This window comes from Pygoscelis adeliae, unplaced genomic scaffold (genome assembly GCF_000699105.1).
Source record: "Pygoscelis adeliae isolate BGI_AS28 unplaced genomic scaffold, ASM69910v1 Scaffold358, whole genome shotgun sequence".
NCBI lineage: Eukaryota > Metazoa > Chordata > Aves > Sphenisciformes > Spheniscidae > Pygoscelis > Pygoscelis adeliae.
The window spans coordinates 3860246-3883594 of NW_008825429.1; the positions used below are offsets into that span (position 1 = coordinate 3860246).

Here is a 23349-nt window from a genome sequence, read left to right on the forward strand (position 1 = left end):
TACACAATGTGCACCTATACCACGCCTGGCTCTAAGAGAGCTGCTGCACTTCCATGCTTCTGCCAATACCTTTAAAGCTACCCCAAAACAGATAACATCACAGCAGCAGAGAGATCACCTGCTGTTAGCAGGCTGGCAAAATATCTCCCCAAAATTGAATCAAAGTTCCCAGCTATTTCCACAAACATATATATTGATAAAATAATATAGGTAGGAAATAAATCCTGCTATTTACCTAGCACTTTTTATGATGTTCGTTTTAAGGCTCAGTGACAAATCCTGTTTGGTACATCATCACCTTATTAAAAACCTGTCACACGTGCAGAGAATGCTGTTATATTAAGTACGCTGTTAACTTGACAAAACACAGCCTGCTGCTTTCCACCTGACTAACGCTGCAGCAAAGATGGCACATTTTCAAGGGGTGGGAGACAGACACCCTCTCCTTTCCTTGTCAAGGCTCCAGATCCAGCTGAAACTCTAAACACAGTAAAAACAGGTACGGTGTCTCAGCCACAAAGGCAACACATCAGAAACTCAGCCATAACACTCCACTCCTGATCCACATACATACATCAGTTATTGGGATGTGACTGCCACCCAACTGCAGTAAGGAAAAGAAATGGAAACAGTCATTTAAAATACTCCATTTATCCAGATATGAAAGAAAGGTTAGACTGATGCTGAACAAGAAGGCAGTTCAAAAGCAAAACCGAAAGATGCCTCAAAGCAACAGATACCGATAAAGGCAGAAATTACAACTTTTTGTCTGGTAATCAAAAGGAGCACAAAATTCTTTCGCACAGAAGGCAAAGATCTGACAGCATTGCCAGTGCCCTGTGTAGTTCATGCCAGTGCAGTCACACATGGTATTGGTGGTTTCAGCCATCAGCAGAATGCTGGGAATAATAAAGGAATGCCAGAGTCAGATCTTTAAGCATCTCGCAAGGGAGTATATTAATATAATCACTTGAGCATTTTCACTTGTGCTATTGGAGGGCAAGTGCAGAAACTCAGTGTTATCTCCAGTAATTAAAATACCCTTCAAAGGGAAACCTTTGCATGACATTTTAGGGAATGAAGGTTTCAGCTATACGCTAAAAGCATGTCAATGCTGTTTTCTACTCTGTACCAGGCTTCTTTGAAAGATACAACAGATCCAGTATCTTCTGTCAGCACGATTCCAGCATGACCTGTTACTCTAAGCATCAGTAAAGAAAGTGACATTTACCTTTCATCTCTCTACATGTATGAGTGGTTATAGTCATACATACGGTTCATATAGTCTCGCTATCTGCAAAGTCCACTTAATTAATCCTTTGGTTTATACTCATCCACCTATTTCAGGAAATTACTTCAGCAAGTAACTCTTTGCTTGTTCATTGAAGGGTTTTTTAATGTGAAGAGAAATGGAAGCTTCTGATTAACCACATGTGACTGCTTAACTACATTAAAATCAACTGGATTTTCAGCAGTTTCTAAGCTGTTCACACTTTCCTAAAAAAAAAGCCTCAGTGCTCAAGTCTTTAAACAGTTCATCCAATAAAGCTGATGTCATACATCAGGTATTACAGATGTATCTCTCGGCTGCAGCTGAAAGCTGGCAAGATTAATCTCCTTTTGCCCAACATCCTGAGCCTTGCAGGAAAACAAAACCAAAAAGAACGAATAACCTCAGGTCTTGACAAGCAAAGCTTCTTCCATTGGTCTGATTCAAAACATAAATGTTACGTTGTTTTCAACATACGAGTCCCATCTATGCACCATGAAACAATGATGAAAAAAGTATGATGCGAAGTCTTCTTAAATAGTCACCCAAAATGTAAAGAAAGCATACAGAAGCTTGATGCAAAAATTCAGAAATAGTCCAGGGCAGTGCTTGGGTATCACTAAAGATTTAAGGACTACTGGGGATTATGTGGCCAGCCACAAACTGTCTCGTAAGAGGTCATGACAGCGTTCTCTGCTGCTAAGATGAATTAACAGACTGCCATTTCCCATTAGAGGTTCGTCTATCCGTTTAAAAAAAAAAAAAAAAAAAAAAAAAAAGAACAAAAACCAAGGAAGAGCATACAGTCACGCAGCTGATCGTCGACGAATCACAAAAACACCTCGCTGCAGCTGTCCCAGATAGATTCTCATCTTTGTGCTGTCACTGGTTTTCCTCACCCAGATCTGCATAAAAAAAAGAAAAAAGAAAGGGGCAGAGAGATATATTGGGGAGAAAAAGGGAAAACCCACAGTAAGCAATACACAGACAAGTAAGTCCAGGTATTCTTATTGCCAGATCTGAACATCTCTGTTACTCAGGGTGCACAGATGATTTAGCTTAAGCCCTTCTCCCTCCCCACACGAGGCATTTGCAACCTGAGTAGAAAACGAAATAAGGTTTCTAACCACCTTAACTTCCTGCTCAAAACAGTCATAAAGAAAAATTACTCTTTCCAAGCATCATCAGGAAAGCAAGTTTCCTTCTGCTACAGTTCGCAACAGAACTCTGGCATTAAGCTTACCTAATCAAGAATAAGTCTCTCCAGATCCACAGATCATAAAGTTATCTATCCTGGGATTTGCCCAGACAAGTAGCTATTAGTCAAATGAAAAGCTTATTCTGATTTTGTTCAGTGAAGCATTTCTCTCAATGTATTAAATAAAACATATCTGAAGATAAAAGGGCCTCTTTTTTAAACACCTGCATGGAAGAATTCACATAACTTGCTGATACACAGTATGTTTCAAAGGACAAATGGCTTCCATGGAGGCAGCCACTCAGAATTTTTAAAAAATAAAAGTCACTCACAAAGTTTAGACCCAAATACCTGTACTTTAAAAATCAAATCCAAGAAAAACCCCTCTGGATTTTATCATTTTAATGCGTTTAGACATATTTAAATAAATGCATGGAAAATAAGAGTTATCCAGCTCTTAGTATTAGAATATTTTAGGATGGAAGTCCAATATTGCCTACTGCAAAGGACTACAAAGTTAGTGTTGGCATGCGATTTATCCAAAACTTTTTTTTTTTTAAGATACCATATTAGCTACAGGCTGGGCACGGTTGAATGATTTAACTCTTGTTTTAATTATAAATTGACTTTACTAGCAGAAGCCCTCAATTTAAAATAAATTTAATATTTGCCTGCATTGGTACTTCAGTTATTTCTCTAGAGAAATTAGAATCCAACTTCATTGATAATCATCTCTCCACTGCAACGTTTCCAAGAATTGAGTATGTTTTACTAACCAAAAGAATTCTTAAATCTACAAACTCTGAGCAACTGTACAGAACAAACATGTACAGTTTTACAATCTATCACAATATGATAGAATGGTATATTTGCTTTGCTAAAGTTAACCGCTTTGTTAAGTTCCATTTGGAGGAAAATTAGAATTCAGTTTTAAGTGACCACAACAGTGAAATTACTTATCGACACCAAAATGTGCCACACAGTTCAGAAAAATAAAAGCATCAAGACATACTCTGAGCTTAAAACTGATGTTTTAGACATACAATGTATTTTGCAATCAGAAGATAACATCTATTAATTCTAAAGAACTGAAGGAGATGGTGAATAGAAAGAACCAAATCCAACTATGAATTTCTTTTATTCCTAGACTGTAAAAGAAAAATAAGCTTCCTTCTTTTTTCAACTTTCAACAAACTGAGATTGCTGAATAAACTCATGGGAATAAAAAAAAAAAACCAAAACAAACTTTCCTGCACGTACTGAAGAGTTTATCATCAAAAGGCAAATGATTGAATTGTTCCATGCACTTGGCCAATGATTTCCACCAATGCAGTATTTGATTCACAGTTTCCAAGGAAATCACATTGGAAGTAATAGAAATATATTCTGTTTAGATCTAAACACATCACCGAGTTTTAAAGAATTCAGGCCTGGGAAGATATTTTTGGTTTGTTTTTTAAGGGGGATCATCATAGCTCAGACTCTGAGTCAGAGAGGCCCCTAGCCAATTACAAAATTCAAATCCAGTTTAAGAAAACTGATTTAGACCTTCGTATGAACAAAGATGATCTGATACACTGTGAATTACTTCATTTCCCCAGCCACAAGAAGGCAACTGTATGCCATAATGTCTCTGATGTTTCTTAGTTAAGTCTTTTCACTTCAAGCATTAATGGAAATGCTGGTGGGGAGACACTCTGTGCAAATATTTTCGGTAAAGCTCCTTTGAGTAACTTGACTTCCTTTAGAAATGCTATCAACTTTTGACTCCAGTCTACAATTAGAGACCTCAAATCTAGGTCTGCCTTCTAGCTTCTAAATTCAAGCAGGACCCCGTAAGATCATAGTTTGGCAACCATGCTTTTGAATGTGTGATGAAATCTGAGATGTGCACATCGTACTCCTAAGAGAACACCTTCTCATTTCAGTATTCTGTTAAATATTTATCTCCCCTGGCTTTTATATATGTTTGTTGCAACAAACTATCACAGGGCAAACAATTGCCATGCCTCCTCCCCAGTCTCTCTCAAAAAACCCCACAAAACTAAAACGAAACCTATCGTCTCACTTTAAAGTGGAATTCATGCAATTATAATTAACGGATTGCATTTCCTTCGTGTTTCAGGTAAGATGCTCCCAAAAGATTGAGTTTTAATGTTTTAAGGTAACAGTAATAACTTAAAAATATAATACTGCTAATTTGATTAAACGCATCCATTAGCAAGCTACTACTACTTTATCTGAATAGCCAACTGTTGAGCGTAACAACTGTTATTGCAAGGAGAACAGTTGTGATACAAAACACGTTCCATATTCAACTCATTTTGTTGAAAACAAAATATTTTCCCTTAGCTGCCAAAACAAACTAAAGTTACTTCATTGGCTGATTGAAGAGAAGTGCATTCAAGTCTATCATTTCTTTCCTTGAAGTGTCTGGAATCTGCAAGCAAAGAATAAACTGCTCCCTTTGCCCAACTGATGCACTGCTCAAGCACTAAGCTTATTTTGCAGCAAGAGTCACATCAATCTTATGCACACACCTCTTCACCTGCTTCTCGAAGCCTTAATCATTGGCCACAAGGAAATTGTCTCAGACAAATGACTCACCTGCCCTATCTCCCAAGTAGGTGATGAATGCTGCCTGCTTACTTCACAACACATGTACTCAGCTTAGCAGGAAGAATTTTCTCCCCTTATAACAACTAAATTTGGTGATAAAAATTTTTCCTCATCCTGTTCTGGATTCCCAATGGAATTTTCTTTTTTTTTTAAATTTTGCATGAATAATAACTGTATGTATGTTCTTGAAATAATGGAAATGGAACTTATGAATGTAGTGCCAATGAGATGTAAAGTGTCAGTTCTCCCCATTTTCCCTGCCTGCCAAAATACTACTTGCAAAATGTTAAGATAATTCTTTAGAAACACAGCAAGTCTCTTCCCATCTCAGATCTATCTCAAGAGATCTCTCAACTCAGTTTTATCTTGGATTCAGCTTCTTTAGACACCAGACAACTACATATTTTCTGAAAGTAGTATTGATTTTCTCTTAGTCCCTAATAGATAGCCATCCACCTGCCTACACTGACCCACAGCTTTCCCCACTCCCATGAAAAACAAAGCGGCCCACTACCTCGTTGGCGCCCACAGAACTGATCACACAGCTGATCTTAGTGTTCTCTTTAGACTCCAGGTAAATAGCCTGGCTCTTGTGGTACCTGCAAAAATAATAAAAAAACAACAACACCAAAACACATGAAACTATTAGCCATCCAAAGATTGAGAAAAGAAACAGCAGTAAGGCTGATAAAGCTAGGATTCTACAAGCATTTGGATAGAGTAAATATGAAGTCTGTCTTTCTTCCCACACCAGTTTCCCCATCTTCACCAACGTAGGGGGTGGTCTGATTCTACACACACGCACTTTGCATTTAAATGGTGCTTCAGAATACATAAAGCCCTCTCAATTCACATTCAATCGTGTATGCAGATTACTGAAAACAGATTTCACATCTGAAAGAGGGAGAGGCAGAGCACCAAGCCACAAGATAGGAGAACACTGACTGGCAATAAGCCCATGTTTCAAGAGTTAATCAAACTAGCCTTTCACATTTCAGACACAGGATGGATTTTAGAAGGCAACTCCACACGCCTGATAAAATGTGACAGAGCAAATCACAGATACTAAAAAGTTATACACATTCCCCAATACAAAATTACTACTGCACCAACAACAACAAAAGAAGTGAATTGTACTTTATCACTGCAGTCTATTGCTTAAACAGAGATCTCACATTTCCAATACTGTCTTATTTTGTGAAAATATCCCAAGTGGTAAGCGATGGGTAACTGACTCCGTAAGAAGCTGTATATACCTGCCATAAGGAGGCCGTGTCTAAGCATATCCATTCCCCCCCCCCCCTTTTAGATCATATTTTAGTCATGCCATATATTTTTCTTAGCGCATTTTGTATAAAAAGAAGTAAAAACTTCAAAATTCGTAACTCTGAATTGCTTAATTTCATGGTCTTGCCTTCTTCGCAGACCATGTTTCTGGTAAGTGCTGCAAAGTGTGCTAGACAAAACTCCCAAGTTTCTGTTTATTCTGCCTAGGAAAGTTCCGTAGGCAGAACTAATTATACTGAAACAGATTATTTGTAAGTAAATAATCTTAATCAAGATTACCAAAATGCTTTATAGTTATAAAAGCATAACTATATTTCCACCTTTACCCTAATCATGAAGTGCTTCATATTTAATTGGGCAATCCAAGCTGCAGAATCACTGCACAGAGATTCCCTCAGCAACTACTGAGTATGCAACTCCCTGCAGTCTGATTGGCTAACAGCCAGTTGTCAAAATGCATGGATTTGCATAATCTTTACAGTTATTTCTACAACAACCATACTGTAAATATGGAAGTCTTCCAATAGTTTATTCCATAATCTCTTCCTACTGGCTCATGTACTCAGAATTTTCACGCTGCTTGCCAGTAGCAAGAATGATAGTGTCAGCTTTCAGCCTTCCAAACGTACTCATCACCAATGGGCTGGGCAAGGTAGTAAAAAACCGCTCAAATTCTGCAGCCTTCAGATACTTGTGCCCAAACATTATTCTTTCTCCCTCATTTTAACAGAAAGGATGTCAGTGGGTTCCAGGGCAATGTAATAGCGGCAATGATCTGAGCCAAAAAAATATCTCAAGTTTACTGAGCTCAGATGATCGTTAATTGATACGAAGGAACAGTATAAGCTACTACAAACCAGACCTCACTAAGATAAGACATAAAAATCTCAGTCCAGCAGTGTCCTACCACGCCATGCTGTGACCACTTAAGCGAGGAGAATTGATGATGTTGACAGAATCAGTGCATGAGCTTCCGAGCGCAGAAGATACCACTGCAAATGACAGCTCTCGAGTCATATCTGTGCAGGCACAGATAATGAAATGATTTTTCTACTCAAAGTTGTTTCTCCCAATTTTTGATTATCAAAGCTAATGACAGACATGAAGCTGGCTTCAGCCCCTGGATTTCACATCACAAGTTACCGTCCACCAGTAAGTCTGTGTTAACTGTGCACAGAAAAGGTAAGGTAACAAGTTAGCTCAGCGCTTTTTCATTGAAGAGTTGTCTCAACTGTCTCACGCTCCATGCACACAGAGAGACAGGTCAGCTGAAGGCACAGCAGCCCGGTACATCTCAGTTACACGTTCATGTCTCAGCCTTTTGCCGAGTTTATATACCCACAGGGGAACAGAGGGGCAGAACTGAGGAAAATACTTCAGATGAAAAATGCAATGGATTTTAAGTTGGCTTTCAAGAGAAGGAAAGTGCCAAACAACTCTTGCTTTTGCAGTAGGTAAAAATACACCACAATACTGACAAGTGAGGCAAGCAGCAATAATTCCACTTTCTGCTACAAAATATTTTGCTGAAAGGCCAAGATTTTCAACTGCATCTCCATCAGAAGATTGAAAGAAATCACTCTGCGTTATTTTATGCAGACAAAGCTAAAAGCAAAAAGATGGTTGTTTTACAGTGAACTGTATTTTAGGATCTGATGGAGGGGGATGGAGCAAACTGACTGAGGATAAAAAGCTGAAGTCTAATTCCACATCCATCTGAAACTCCCTATACAAAGTCTCCACTTTGGAGATATGCTTGTGAAGTGTCTCTGCAAGACCTTAGGGAGTCCATTACTAGCCTTAAACATTCACTATTTTGAGATAATGGTCCTTCATGGCTGCTGTCAGGAAACAGAGAAAGGAGTCACTCCTGAGCTGTCAGTTTTATTATTTCTGGTGCATGCCAGCAGCTACAGCCTTGATATACCTTAGAAAAAATTACCCTCCAACTATCAAGAGTTACTTCATTATTTTAAAATACCAGCTACTTTGCACAAGTACTGTTACTATCAATCAAAAAAAAAAAATCTAAGCAGGATTATTACAGCCAAAAAACATAAAATACTTATCCTAAAACAGCATAAGAACAAGGAAGACAGGAAAGGCAACAGCTGGAATTCCTGACAGTGAGAGCCCCATGACAATTGAATTCAGCAAGATGAAAATATCCGTTAGTGTTTTATGTCCCAACTAGATACCTTTCAGAGAGAGCTGGTGCTTTTGAGAGGTTCATCTGGGCTCACTGAAGCTCTCCCAGGTTTAAATTTGATGGGAGCTTGGGAGCTTTACTGACAGATTACTCCAGATTCCATCTTTCCTTCTTTTTTTTTTAAACTTATGCAACACTTTACAGTACTCCACATGCTTAAAAATTCTGAAGAACAGTTTATTCATCCAAATATATCCTAGAGGATAGTCACTTTACACAAAAAAAAATTATGAAAGCAAAAAAAGAACTTAATGAATTTGTGAAGTGACAAGTAGCCTGTTCAGTTCATATCATGCTTTACACTTCATGGAAGTTTAAGCTCCAGGCAGCAGCTTTTATCAGAGTTGTATACATTGAATCCTCAATGAAACTTCACTGTCAGAAGACTAGCAGAAGGAAAAACTGACCAACTGTACAAGATGGCTGTTGTGTAGAAAACAAGCTTCCCACCTATCATTTTCCATGATAAAATTACAACCTCGTCACTTGTTATTTTGAGCCACCAGAACACCAAAGTAGGCTACAAATAAGCATACGACTTGCAACTTGCTTTCTGCTCAAGGAGTACTAGATTGCCCCCTAGATTATCCAGTTTTGCATGTTTCACAGATTAAGTTTAAGACCTACTAAGACTTCTCTGCAAAATTTAATATTTTCCTTGCGTTTTGTGAGGCTTGCACAACTACATGCCCATAAAACTTAACAAAGCTAAATCCAATCAGCAATTCTGAAGTTGCTTCTCCCATGTGGGTTTGATCTTTAAAGGTTATTTGGATTTATTAGAAACATTTTTCATTCTGCTCATCTGGTGCACAACATTTCTTCTGCCACCTTGTGGAACGATGGGCTAGTGTTCTACAAAACTGAACACCAGGACTGCGAATACTGCCAACACCACTGTCCCTGCAATCACAGAGTATCTGTATCCTAGCTGACCGGCTTCACAGCTACATCATACTGTGACTGCTGGTGGCTCTCTTACTTAACATTAGTTTTGACAAAATTGTTTCCCAAGTGTCACAGTGTGCACTACTGACTGTGTGGAAAAGATTTAAGTCTCCTTTTATTCGAGCCAGTAGTGTCTCCTGAAAGTCTATGAGGTCTAAACACTCCATTATCGCTTCTGATTTACCAAAGTTGCAATGATTAGCCCTTGGAGGAAATGGCTAACCTGCGCCCAGAAACATTTTGTCCTCAAATTCTTTTATCAAAGCAATTTCTCCCTGCAGTCTTTGTCTCCTCACTACACAAGGCTCAGAGTGAATAAAACAGAAATGTACCAGGACTTACCATCTCTTATCGTAGTAGAGTTTTCCATCTTCTATCCGGGCTTCAAACCGCTGTGCTGGAGACTCTGCTGGTGTAGCTGGGAGGTGTTCGGGAGAGGAGGGAGAGGCTGAAAACAGGAGAGAGACTGTGTTTAAGACCAGCATGTGTCCAGCACACAGTGGCACATCTGACTGCAGAACTGCAATTAATAAGGTCATATTAAGCAGAAATAATAAGCACAGAAAGCTGCAAACTCAAGTTTCCATCAGAAAAATATTCTCTATTGGGACGAATAATTCAACCTCTGCCTTGAGTATATAAATTATAATATTCAGTGAAATATAACATTCATCTGAAAAAATATTGATAGGTAGATGATAGACAGTATGTCCTTGATTTTCTTTTAATCCTAATCTAAAGTAAATAGAGTCAGAATTACTTAGACAAGTTAGTACCGCTCTGTCTTGAAATGAAGTGTACAGACATATCTAGAGAACTAAAAGCATAAAACCGTAAGATCCCAATCCCTCAATCTACCTGACAAGCAGGCAAGCTGCCCAGATGCATCTGAATATAATGGAAAAACCTCTTTACACAGTTAGATTGTCCCACGCCCAAATGTTTGAGCCACCAGATGCACACGCCTCCCTTCCCATCCCTGACAAACTTCAGAACAGATGAAGAGACTCCACGCAGCACCCATTCACCACAGTAGCTACACAAAGAACAGCAATTACACCATCAAAACAATTATACAGTCAAACACCACAATCAGCAATTGTACCTTCAAAAAGTCTACAATATAATTCTCTATTCAAAACAGCATGACTGTGAACAAGTTCCAATGCAACTGCTAACTCACCTGGTCTCTTGGGCGATTTAAGCTACATGGAAAGAGAGCAAAGAAGCATTAGAGATCTGACATGAGCCACAGAAGTCTGCAGTAATAATTTCAGACAGTCTTACTTTCCACACTCTAAATGGTTTTTTTAAATGTACTGTTAAGTGGCATAACACGTAACCAGAACTGCATGCTATGAACAGCCAAAGGTGTAGATAATCAGTATCATGCTACAAAAGGTCTACAAACTGAACGTCAGAGCGTTCAGATAATCCACTAAAACAAGTCAAAACTAGAGCCATCTAACACACTATATTTTTGAACATGATCCAACATTTCTCAGGGTACACGAAATACGGGAGATAAATCATTAGAGACACCTCAACAGCTGGCACAAAAACCATGCTCCACTACCATCCTCAAAAGCCTTAACGAGCAGCCTCTATTATAAGACATTAGGTAAGCCTTGAAGTGCTTAGCAAGAAAGCAGTAGGTTAATCAAATCCAGAAAAACTATAAACATACACACTGCACCCTATCCAGTTTGCTGAAGTATCACGACAGTGTGGAGAAAGGAAAAAAGAAAAACAAACCCTAGAAGACACCACCCCACACTAAGGCCTAAACCAGAGGCAGCCCATGATCTCACAGAAAGACATGTTAACATCTGTTCAGCCGTGCGGAGGAAGGAAGAAACTCCTTAAGGTAGCTCATCGCTTGGTTCAGACAAAGGGTAACATTTTTAGATGACAGTCATTTTAATTAGGTTAATTAAACCTATTAAAATAAAAGGGAGGAGATACCATCTTGCTAAATCTTTTATTGTGTTACTTCAGAAAGCCTACTGGGATGAAGTAGTCCCACATCTCAAAAAGGAACATAAAACAGAGAGCTCTGTTCTCTTAAGGTGAAAGCATTAGCTTTCTCTTTAAAACAGAGAAATACAAATCAAACAATAATCCCTACCTTATTCAGTGTTCTCAGGTCCTCCATTATTTGCTCATCAGTCAACAAATAATTTAGCTGAGGTATCCAGAATTAAGGTTCCCATAAGCTCTTGACAATCAAGGCTAAAAATTAAAGGTCAATGACGTTTCACTTGACTAAACATAAGCCAAAAGGTTTCTGTAAAGTTGCATAAGATTTTAATAAGTGTCATACTTGAGCTTGTTTTGTCATGTGAATTAATACAAGTCCATCTCCACAGAGCCTCACATTTAGCAGCAAATACGAGTGCAAAATCATTTTAACTTATTCAGACATAACCATCAATGAAAAACCTTTAGTGCATTGACATTTACTTCATGGAGGCATCAAGCACTAACGTTTCCAGTGTTTTTCATCTTGCATTTCTGTAGAGAACAAGCTGGGAGCTGAAACAACAGACTCACTTCAGATTTTGTACAATGAAGCCAAATCCCACCCGAACCTAGGAAAAGAAACTCATTATTTTGCAACTCAGTAAGCAGGAATAGAGAGATAGGGAGAAGAGGGGAAAGCCCCACAAAAAAAACTCAAAGAACCACCAGAAAATAAAGCCAGAGGCACAAAACACATCCTTGTGTGGATGAGGATAAATAAGAGCCTACCATTCACCTGAAAACAAAAACAAAATCTCAGAACACAGAAGTTGCTGTATTTTAGCTTGTAAGAGCTCTGCTGTCATTTTGTGTAGTTTCACAATTGCATCTTCCTACTTCCCTTTTCTGCTGCTCCTCTGTCATTTCCACACAAGAAAGAACTAAGTACACAGAAGGAAAACAACACTCAAAGCAGCAGACCCTCTCTTCAGCTTTAATCTACAGCGTTTCTTCAAAACAGCTGTTAAGTCAAAAGTATTCGAAGTATTAAAGTAACAATTGCTAGGCTGCATTTTAAGGATTTTGGTTCTGATGGACTTCAATCCTCTCCCCAGTGAGGAAAGGCAGACAGAGTTTCATACTGTGGCTACTGTATCATGCTCAATTAGTAGGTCATGTTCACTACGAAACTCATTTATTTTGGATGAGATGGGGGCACCAATAAATAGATTTGTTTTCCTGAAAGAGTGAACAGAATCTCCAACCATAAAGGGGTTAATTAAAACAGGAGATGCTTTGTGACCACTTCGCATGAACTCTACAAGTTCAAGGTTTGATATTGCCTTCAGAAAGTGTGAGTCACTCAGAAGTCGTAAGATAAGGTTTTTTTAATCTGATTTAAGCCATACAAGTTTGGAATCTAATAATAAGCCTCTGCAAAGCAAATATCATTGCCTTCCTTTCCAGGTGAATTTAATATACAAATAGAAAAAGTGCCTATCATCACAGAGGAGCTAAAAATGTACTTCCAGAAGCCAAAGAACATTTTAATTATAAGAAACATGCAACAAGGCATAAAAGAAGGATTACATATACATGTTTTTCTCTCTCTCGTGATATATAAAAACAAGATGGATTTTAATCTTTTTTTTAATTCAAAGAACAAATCTAGCACTCCTTGCTTTTGCTATGCATCCCTGGATTAGAGATCTGAAGCCTTTATCAGAAATGGAAAAAGTAGTTTGATATGACAAATATGATCTTTCTGGCAAATGTTTTGTCACATCTTGAAATGAGAAAAGCTTTGGCTCATGTAAAAAGCCAGTTACTATCTATGGAATCAATTAACTCAGCGTTTTTATGTAATGTTCTTTTAAAGTTTTTCCTTTGTGAAAAAAAAATTGCCGGAAGAATTCAAACTATTCTCACTGACAAAAAAAAAAAATCCAATAAATTATCTCACAACACTGTGAAGTTTAAGTTAGGATACCGAGGGATCTCCAAAGACTGGTTGTGTTTATTAGTTTATCACACATTATACATGGCAAATTGTACTTCAGTATTTCCTAGATTAAAATCTGATCCCAGCACCTCGTTTCATTTTCCTTCCTGTACAAAACAACATAGATGCAGGTAGCATGCTGGCCTCAAATACAATAGCCCTCCAGTTATTCTGTAAAAGGATATCAGGGGCAGGTTTCCTCCTCTTGTCTGGGATAGGAACTGGATCATTTGGTCGTCGCCTCAGTTTCCTTGTCATAATAGGCTTCACTTCCATTGAATCTGTAGAGTAATGAAGTTGGAGAGTTGGTAAGACCAGAGGGAAAGGAGTAAGAAGCAGCAGCTTTCAACACAGGGCACAAAGAAGATAATATTTCCTCCTTCATACAGAAAATTAGAATTTTTTTGTGATAGCTTCCAGCATCCACGCTGGAACTGCTGACAGTGAACACAAGTTCTCTGTCATACTAGGTCACTGTTCAGTAACAGCATTGCGATGCCGTGGTTACAGCTTTCGTTGGCTGGAAGTGGTACAGTTGGTTTGGGGGCATTTTACAGCTCCTTCAGGTAGAGATAAAAAGCACAATGATGCTACAAGAATTCAGGGCAAATTTCTTTAATGCTAATGCTATCCGCTTTTGAACAGATCATTTAAAAGGCAAAGTTCATGGAGTTCTTTGCTAACAAAACCTGGATAGTTAGTTGCATGTGAAACATCAGCTACAAAACAATTGCGCTCTTTTTCTTGTCTTCAAGCTGGAAAAATAGCTTTGTCAAAGGAATACAGATAACTACTGCATTCAAGGTTGATACAAGTCTGCTGGAGTAATTTTAAACACAAATAGTATTTAAATTCAGATTATCTAAAAATGTTTCAAATTATGATTAATGAAATTAACCTAATTAATAACGTGCAGAGCAGCAGCTGACAGGAAATAAATTGTAGCATATGTACTGGGGAAAAAAATCTATTTAAAATTGAAACACAGGTCTCATCACCAAGTAATTATCTGAAATTACAGTTTGTCCAAATGTCTACAGGTAGTCTTAACTGAACTACTTTACTCAAACTCTCACAAATCATTCCTTAATTTATGAAGATATCTTGAATTGGCAACCAAGAGACCACATCTTAAATGCAAAACACATCATCTCACCTATCTTTCTATGTGCTGAGAATTATTCACTCATCTTTAAGTACACCTCAATCACATCCTAGGTAGCACTTAAAACGAAGCCTCTTTAGCTCCCTCTAGATGCTAAAATCTTGAGCAGCTATGCATGTTCAAAATATACCAAATTACTTTTCTCCTTATCTCAAGGGTGAACAAGGATGACCGTGCTGCACATCAAGGGAACAAATATTATGATAAAAGCTTTAAAAAAAAAACTATGAAGTGCCACCCACCAAGTGTATGCCAAAGGAAACCTTATCTCTAGGATTCAAAGCTGAATTTGAAAAACACTGAACATTAATAGCCCTGCAGACACTAAAAACGTAACTTACTGTGTTGAATGTAAGCCGTTCTTCTCATTTAAGACCAATTTACAAGAGCCTCAGAAGAGGGGTTTGAAGCACTTACTCAAGGTGATATGCAGCCAAGTCAAGAAGGCTTTTTCTCCTTTTTAAAAACTAGTTTCAAATGAGTTGTCACAGAGTTACCTTTAAAATGTGAATAAGGCAGAGAGATCAATTTTCTTCTCTCTTTATCTTAGCATCCTGTATCTTAAAATTGTGATGAGTCAGCTGAAAGTCAGCACCAAACAAGTTTTCAGGAAAAAAATCCAGAGTTTGAATCTTACACTTACTGTTAAGCATATGTTAAACAGTTTTAAAGAGCTGCTAAAGCACCAACAGATTTAACCCGAAACACAGTCTTGCATGAGGCTTAATAGTTAAGAACCACACTATACAATGCTCCAGAACAGGAGACAGCTATTGCAACCTAATGAAACTGCAACTCTCCCAGCACTCGCAGACGGGCCTATTCATCAGGTTGCTAACTTGCATCCTTGTATACACTGAACTTCCATACGTCTTAAAAAAACCATCGAGTCCACATCAGTTCCAGTATTCTTATTTCTTAGCCTCCAGCACATGTTCACAACAAAATCCATTACTTCTAAAGAAATCACATTGCATTTCTGCTAGTCTGGAAGGAAGGAGATAAGGGAGGGCTAACACACACAGAATGGATCTCTTCTCCACAGTTACTTACATGCCTTTTCCTAGAGTTGTATTTGATGAAACAGCTCATCCCTTCAGGACACACAACAATGGGGGGACACATTTTCCTGAAGAGGATTAATCTGATCCCCAAATCAAACTACTAAATACTTCTTTTTACCCCTCCTCACTCTCCCTTTAACATCAGGATTTGGATTTGCAGAGTTAACAGCTGTTCCACTGACAGAGAAATTGGATTCCTTCAGACTCCTAGAACATTGGTATGCAGATTTCCAAAGGTAAGATCTAGTTGGATCCTGACCTGCTAATGAAAATCTGCTTACAAGATTAGTACTGTATCCCAGCTTAGTAGTGAACAGACACAGGCGTAGGATAACAATAGGAAAGTTAAGGCTAAGGCACAGTTTGTAAGATCAGACTAGACTTCATAATTTAAAAAAAAAAAAAAAATCAGGGACAGCATAACCCAAGCTGTTTTCCAGACCAGCTTAGCCCTAACAGTTTGTACAAAGCCAAGAGCATCTTCAGTATGTCCAAACAGGTTTTAATTCTTGCTTCTGAACACTAATTAAATTATTAGCTTACATAATTTCTGTAGATACTATGCAAGAAAGATATAAAAGGTCTAACTCATGGACAGGCCTCAGCAACACAACCAGCATTATCTGTCCAAGAAGCGAGGGAGTTGCTCGTAAAAAGAGAATCAAATCAGACTTTTGGTTCAGTATCACAGCAACACAATTTGTGTTGGAGGCTAATTACCCCTCTGCATAGCTCCACTGTGTCAATTACTGCAAAGAGCATTGCCAAGGCACCAAGGGTACCAACTGGTCTCATGAAAGAAGTCTGTCCATTTAATGTCCATTTTCTAGAGCCTGGACACAAATGTAGCTCACAAATCTATTTTTCTGGCTTTAAGTAGCACATTTCAACCTTTGTTGTTTGCCTTCCTTCAACTTCTTGACCACCTATTACTGGAGGGAAAAAAACGGGGACAGTTTACAACCTGGCACTGCCGGTTAGGTCGATATTGTGGCTTATCTCAATAGTTTTATTGCCAGATCACAGGAACTAAAGAAGTCCCTTTCCCTGCATATAAGAAAGCCTAGCCACTCTGCTGCTTCACTGGCACTATTTTGATTCACCTGTTAGTAATTCAGGTCACTAAATTTTATTATGAACTGCTTCCTCCATTAAAAGACCACCAAATTGTGTTCTACAGCATTTGGAAAGCTTTAAAGCCTTCACACTAGCTGCCTGTATAAACCAGCATTGCTACCTTTATATCTTTTTTTCTAAGCAGTAGCAGAGTGGATAAGAGAAATGACAGATGCCTGTCTTATTTTTACCTCCTGTTAATTCCATGGTTAGCTTTTCATTCTCAATCATCTTCTTTTTCTCTTCCAACTCTGCAATCAAATTTTCCTTAAGCTCAATTTTCTTATCTTCAAACTCCTTGGCTGCTGCCTTCTTTTCCTTGACGTAATTTTTTTCCACCTGATCCGTCTAATGCAAACCAAAAGAACAAAAAGGTTAACTAAGGTATCAATAGGTCAAGTTAATGATAACACAACACCTTCTTTCAACTGCTGTATTGAGTAGCTTTTCAGTTCAAAACTGTAGCCAGTTCTAAAGATTATCAATATTCATAATCAGCAGAAAACCATCTAGAAATGACTAGGAAAGCAGTACTATATTGGCAAAAGAATTAATTGTTTTTGAAAAACATTTTATTGTTGCATACCATATCAAGTCTCCAGCAGAGAGCTCTTCAAATTTATAAACAGCACTATCACTTAAACAAGCTTTTTAAACAAGCCAAATGCACAGCCAGCATATAGCAGCCCACAAGCAAATATTTCTTTTAATTCTATTTTAATGACAAAGTCCAGAAGTTACTTGAAGTAATACCAACAGTAGGCTGTACTGCATCTCAAGTGTAATAATGCTACCTAGAGGAAGAAAATTTCTTTAAGCCTTCTGGGAAAAGAAGCACAAGTACTAGTTGATGAAACAGGAGGTTTATAGCTCTTCCATCTAGTTAATATATATTTTGATAAATTAAGAGTACTTACTTCCAGCTGGAGGAACAGTTCTGAAAGAGAAGACAGACTCAATTTATTATCTTCAGATGCACAAAATGAGTTCCCTAACAGTTTAAGTCATTGAATATTGCAGCCAAGAGAGGCAGTGAACTAAGTAGTGTACGTACTCATCCAAACTCTACTCTCACTTCACAGTTTTATGCTGAAAATACAGTAACTATGGAAAAATTCCACAAGAATGTATTGTTAATTGAAGTTTTCCACAGATTGTCAAGCAGATTTGCAAAGCTTACACAGCAGTATTCCACACTATTCAGTTCAGCTACTATTCCCAGCAGTACTAAGCATGTAGTCCATCTTTCTTCCAGCTTAATTACAATCAATTAATACTAGATATAAGCTTCCCAGACAGAAGCTTGAAACATGTAGCTGAGTGTATGGCTGGCAAAAATTCACAGTTTAAGCCATTTTCATGAATTTCAGCAATGACTGGTTCAGAAATAATTCTGCAGCTGTTAGAAGATTCATCTACTCAACTCACATGTCTCTGATTTCAGGCTGTTCATGCCTGAGAAAACAAGCAAGGAAATCGTTATATATCTACTGAAGGTTATGTTCTAACACGTGGCCATGATGAGTTCAAGACAGACCGATGGATGAGGCGAATGGATTTCTGGCTGTGAAATAGTCCTGCTACGGATGTTTGTGCTATTCCTAACAACTTGAAATTAAGCAGGACGGGACCCTTCTTGTGTTTCCTAAAGGACATAATGCCTAAGTTTTTACTCAAGGTAATGGCAAGAAAAGCCAACTGAGGCACCTGATCAGTCCTCAAGTCACCATATTTCACCAGCATATTAAGCTTTGGCAAGACTTGAAATAGTAAAAACTTCTGTAAAGATCACAGGCTTCAAATATGTTTTGGAGAAGACCGTAGTAGCAACACTGTACTACTGTGCCTTTTTTATTTTTAAATAATTTTAAAAAACAACAAAATAGAAACCAAAGATGATAATGGCCCAATAAAAGTCAAACCTTTTGTTTGCAAAAGGCTCTACCAATTGAGAATGGAAGCAGTATTATGGAGGTAATCAAATACAAGTAAATCTAAACTGTTGCTTTAATATCTGTGAATTCTTAAAAAACCCACCCCCAAAACCTCAACATGGGAAGGATAAACATAAAAGACCATTATTCCTGTAGTACTGGGCAGTTGGATTTTTTTTTTAAATCATAAAATTGAAAGTTATCACCATCTGCCCTCCTGTGGAAGAAATATGTCACTGCAGCACTGGTCTTTGCCAGCCAGAAATATAAGTTTGCGGTTAGTCTTAATTTTACCAAAGCAACCCAATATTGCTAGAATGCAGCTCTAGTGTACATGAAATTCATCTCGGAAGACAGATTCCTGTTAACAAGAAGTAGTTCAATTCACTTAAATTCCTCAAGGAAATCCTTTACCATCCCAAGCACTTTTAGAGAGATACAATCTATACTATTCAAAGGCTGGAGTACGTTAGCCATCACATAACTGCCACTGCCTCTCTGTCATATTTCGCAGAGTAATGGCTCAGGCATTACAGGATTCATCCAACTTTTCTAAAGGAAGAACAGCTACATTTCCTATTTCCACATAATAGCTTCTATAAAAGGCCCTGCTTCAGTATCCGAGATAAGAACCTACTGGAAAGAGAGCAAACGAGGAAGAGGGAGGGCAAGCAAACAGATCTGATTTCCAAGCCATTTCTCTGCAGTAACACAATAAAGGCTGCCCAGAAGGGATGAGAGCTAGGCACTCTAAAAATTAACTCGGGCCTTCGCTCCTGAAACAGAGCGCCAGAAGACAAAGTACAGGCAGCCCATTCAGTGTCAGAGCTAGACAGAATAACAGTTTCAGCAGCAAACCCTCTGTATTCATTGTTCCAGGGCGCAAAACAAATCTTTGGGAAAGCATGTATTTTTTTCCAGTCCTGCAAACTGAAAGAAACGGTGCATCTGAAGGTTTCAGACAAGTTGCACAAAAGAACAAGCCAAAGTGGGAGACTGCAGGTTAGGAACAGCACCAGATAAAAATGAAACAATTTTTTTTACTTGTGCTTTTTCACACAAATGAAGACTAAGACTGTTTATTGGTGTTTAGTAAACAGTCAGCAAACAATGTTGATGAAGGAAAAAAAATTGAAAAAAAATCAAGATTGATCCCATCACCCACTCTCAAAAAACCTACACTATACCCTCAGAAGCAGAAGAACCCTTTGCTCCAGCAAGCTCCTTTCCTTTAAAGGACAGAATTACCATTATTCTTCTTCAGGTGTTATAGAAACCATTGATTTAAGTTGTATGAAGCATCTTAGAAAGAAATTCAGCTTACCTGCGTTTCGTATCCTTTCTTTGTACTGCTGGTCCAACTTTTTCATTCTTTTCTGATATTCCTGAAGAGTACCTAGTTGAAATAAATTGTGGATTCTCACAGGAATTTTATTTTTTCCAAGTATTAAATTTTCTCAAGGAGCCATACACCACTTGAAACACAAATACTAATATCTGAAATCAGAAAACTACAGTTCTAGTTTGCTTATTTTGATAAGCACATTTCCCATTTTTTCAGAAAGCTGACCACTCCTTTTAAGAAATGCTTTAGTACACAGAGGCTTAACTACAAGTGTTTAGAGGGAAAAAGGATGGAAGGTGGCTGACGCTTTTCACTAAGCAGCATGACTGAGAGCCACCATTCAGTGAAGGATGCTGCTTACATCTTTCAAAACCCTCATCCTTCTATGACCTTTGAAAAGTGCTGAAAATTCTTTAGGAAAAAAAGCTATCCCCTTCAAAGCTTACCTTCCTGCAATTGTTGTAACTGCCTCTTCAGAGACGCCAGTTTGTCCTGATACATCCTGCAAAGATCGAGAGCACACAACTTTACTTTGAAAAGCAAACATACATCATTTATTTCACCATCTGTTTAGGTAGGTTACAATTCTGTGTTTACACGGAATTAAAAACTTTTCAGAAGAACTTCAGGAAACAAACAAACAACAACTAAAAGAATATTATTCAAATGAAAGGTTATCATTCTGTCTAAAAACTCTGCCACCCCATTGGTTTTACAATGCACCCAAACCAATTATTTTGGAAACAGTTCAGGGTGAAATAGGATTTTTTTTTTTTTTAAATGTCGAAATCTAAAATGACATTTAGATCTACAGACACCAGAAGCTTTACACCAGAATCATTCTGCCACTTTCAAGTCTTAATATTTGTGTATTAGTTCCCTACTTATAAAACAGAAGGCATTTCCTCGTGTAGATCCTGACATTATAAAAAGCCCCAAAGTCTATTCCTGGTGCTGTTGCAAACTTGCATTTCCTTTCTCACCTATCTGTGGTTTAACACAGGCCAAGTCTTCCTGACCTGTATAAAAACATGTCTCTGCCAGTAAGCAAGAACACAAAATACTACAAATACACTTAAACATCAAAGGAAACTCTTTCAAGTCTCCAAAAAGCCCATCTTCTTGGACAGGACTTGCATCCTATTGTACAAGGGGCTTTAACAGGCATCTTGCTTTTTGCTTGGTTTATGTAAAGTAGATCTTTTATTTTATTTGAAGGATCTGTCTGCAGCGGGATTCATTTGCAGCAAAACTCAGCTGCTCCCAGAAACTCGTACCTATTTCTTTGTTCAAAACAGTAGCAGCACTTAATTTCTTGAATACATATAGAACAGAGAAAGTAACTGAGGAGAGAAGAAATTAGTATTAGCTACAAGTATTAGCTATTACATTGGGCTAGGCACTTAAAAACCCCAATCTTGGCCCAAAACATTGCAAAGTTTTACACACACACACAAAAAAAACAAATAAAGAGAACATTACCTTACTTTTGATTAGAATGGGTTACTTACTGTTCTTTCATTTCTACAAAGTCCTCTTCCTCGTGTTTTGCCAGGTCAGTTTCACTGGCATCCTCAGTGTCTAAATGAGGTAAAGAATGACTTGTTAAGTATTTAAAAAAAACACAAAGTAGCAAATCATTTATAAACAAAGAAACAAACAAACAAACAAATCCCCAAACCTCAGGCAATTTAACCTCAGCTACACAACCAGATAGGCCTCTGGAGAGATGAACTCAGAAGTGAAATGAACCACCTCATCTCTTTCCTGCAACTGCAAGTTAACCTATGTAAATCCTCTGGTAGTTTTGCAATGAAGCTTACATCAAGTCTAAACAACTTCAGCTTTAGCTACTCTAGTAATTTCTTCCCAGTTTAAGACAACAGGTTCTACATTACCGCTCACATATACAAAGGTGAGACAGAAACAGTCTAAAGACTCTGAAAAATGTTTCAGACTTCTTCCTATAGTTTCACCCATGACATAATATACTGTCTGGAAGACAATGACTGAAACAGCTGTAACTGATTCTGCATCTTGACCTGAAACACTCCAAAACAAAAATATTATGACTAGATGCTGTTCGGGTTGACCACAAAGGTCTCGCTAAAGATAACAAAGTTACTTGCTGTGATCTGAACCTGACTTCTCAGCTACACGTTGCACAGAAGTACTTCAACATTTATACCTAACGAAGACCAGCACTACCATAAAGATAGCCCCAATTTTATGAACAGATAATATAAAGTGCAAACAAATTAAACCAGTATGGGACTGCTAGTTTTCTGCTATGCCTTTTCAGGCTTTTATTTATAAGACATTGGCAGCCAAAAATCAGCTACCTTTCTTCCCCAAGGAGAGGTCAGTGCCTCCAGGCCAGAGTGGTGGTAGGCAGGGTACAGCTGTATTCCCTACGTATGGACGGGGGGCACCAGTCCCTTAAATCAAACCTTTCTCAGCTTTTCCTTAAACTATGAACAAACGTTTCAGGCTTACACGTATTGAGATAAAATTCAACACACCAAAGATAAACCAAAAAGTTTTAACTGAAAGAAAAATCCTTAGATGTCTAAGTCACCATAAAGGACTTCCATACTCAGTTTAGTTGTGTGCAGCCACGGAGAGCCCCACACTGACCAGAACGCTGTAGATCCTTACCAAGGATGAGAGGTTTGGTTCTGGCACCTCGTTCATGAACGTACCAGATGTGATAGAGGGCTCTGGCTGAGAGCAACAGGCACTGTCAAAGGGTCATTCTTCATCTCCCTCGTATGTGATTTTATGGATTCTATACCCCAGAACACTCCGGGTTTTACTTCCACTTCCTCTTCTCCACTGCTTTCCTGGTCCTTCTACAAACCCCCTCTTTCCCCTAACGTCCTCTTGCACCCCCTTACTTCTATCCACACTTTCTTCTACCTTAACTGCCTCCTTCCCCCTTGCCCCGTCACACCACAGAAACGTAACCAACTTCCGCGCCCCAGATTTCTCCACTACTTTCAGCCTGTAGTCCCATGCACTCAACCCCACCTCCTCGGCGCTCTCCCCTTCTCTCGCCGCCTCTTCTTCACCTGGGAAACCACTTCAGTTCCACCTCTCCCTCGGCTTCGCTTTCCTACTCTTCCACGGGGAACCCCAGCAAGCTAACAGGCCCTTGTTTTCTTCGCGTTTTCCTCCTGCTCCAGACCACTTCTCCGCCAAACCCGACCCAAGCCTTTCCTCCCCAAACA

General features: G+C 38.4%; 1 protein-coding gene across 1 annotated transcript in view; it reads right to left on the bottom strand.

The window, feature by feature from the left end:
• Positions 1-234: 234 nt before the first annotated feature.
• SUDS3 (suppressor of defective silencing 3 homolog (S. cerevisiae)) overlaps positions 235-23349 on the bottom strand; it is a 24937-nt gene continuing 1822 nt past the window's right edge. Inside the window, exons 2-13 of the mRNA XM_009330879.1 lie at positions 21631-21700; positions 21397-21462; positions 20566-20621; positions 20099-20170; positions 17758-17777; positions 17032-17188; positions 13681-13776; positions 11660-11721; positions 10715-10736; positions 9874-9979; positions 5602-5686; positions 235-2175 (exon numbers count right to left, since the gene is read on the bottom strand). Coding sequence (XP_009329154.1) covers positions 2077-2175; positions 5602-5686; positions 9874-9979; positions 10715-10736; positions 11660-11721; positions 13681-13776; positions 17032-17188; positions 17758-17777; positions 20099-20170; positions 20566-20621; positions 21397-21462; positions 21631-21700 — 911 coding nt within the window. The 3' untranslated portion in view covers positions 235-2076. The remainder of the gene's footprint in view (positions 2176-5601; positions 5687-9873; positions 9980-10714; positions 10737-11659; positions 11722-13680; positions 13777-17031; positions 17189-17757; positions 17778-20098; positions 20171-20565; positions 20622-21396; positions 21463-21630; positions 21701-23349) is intronic.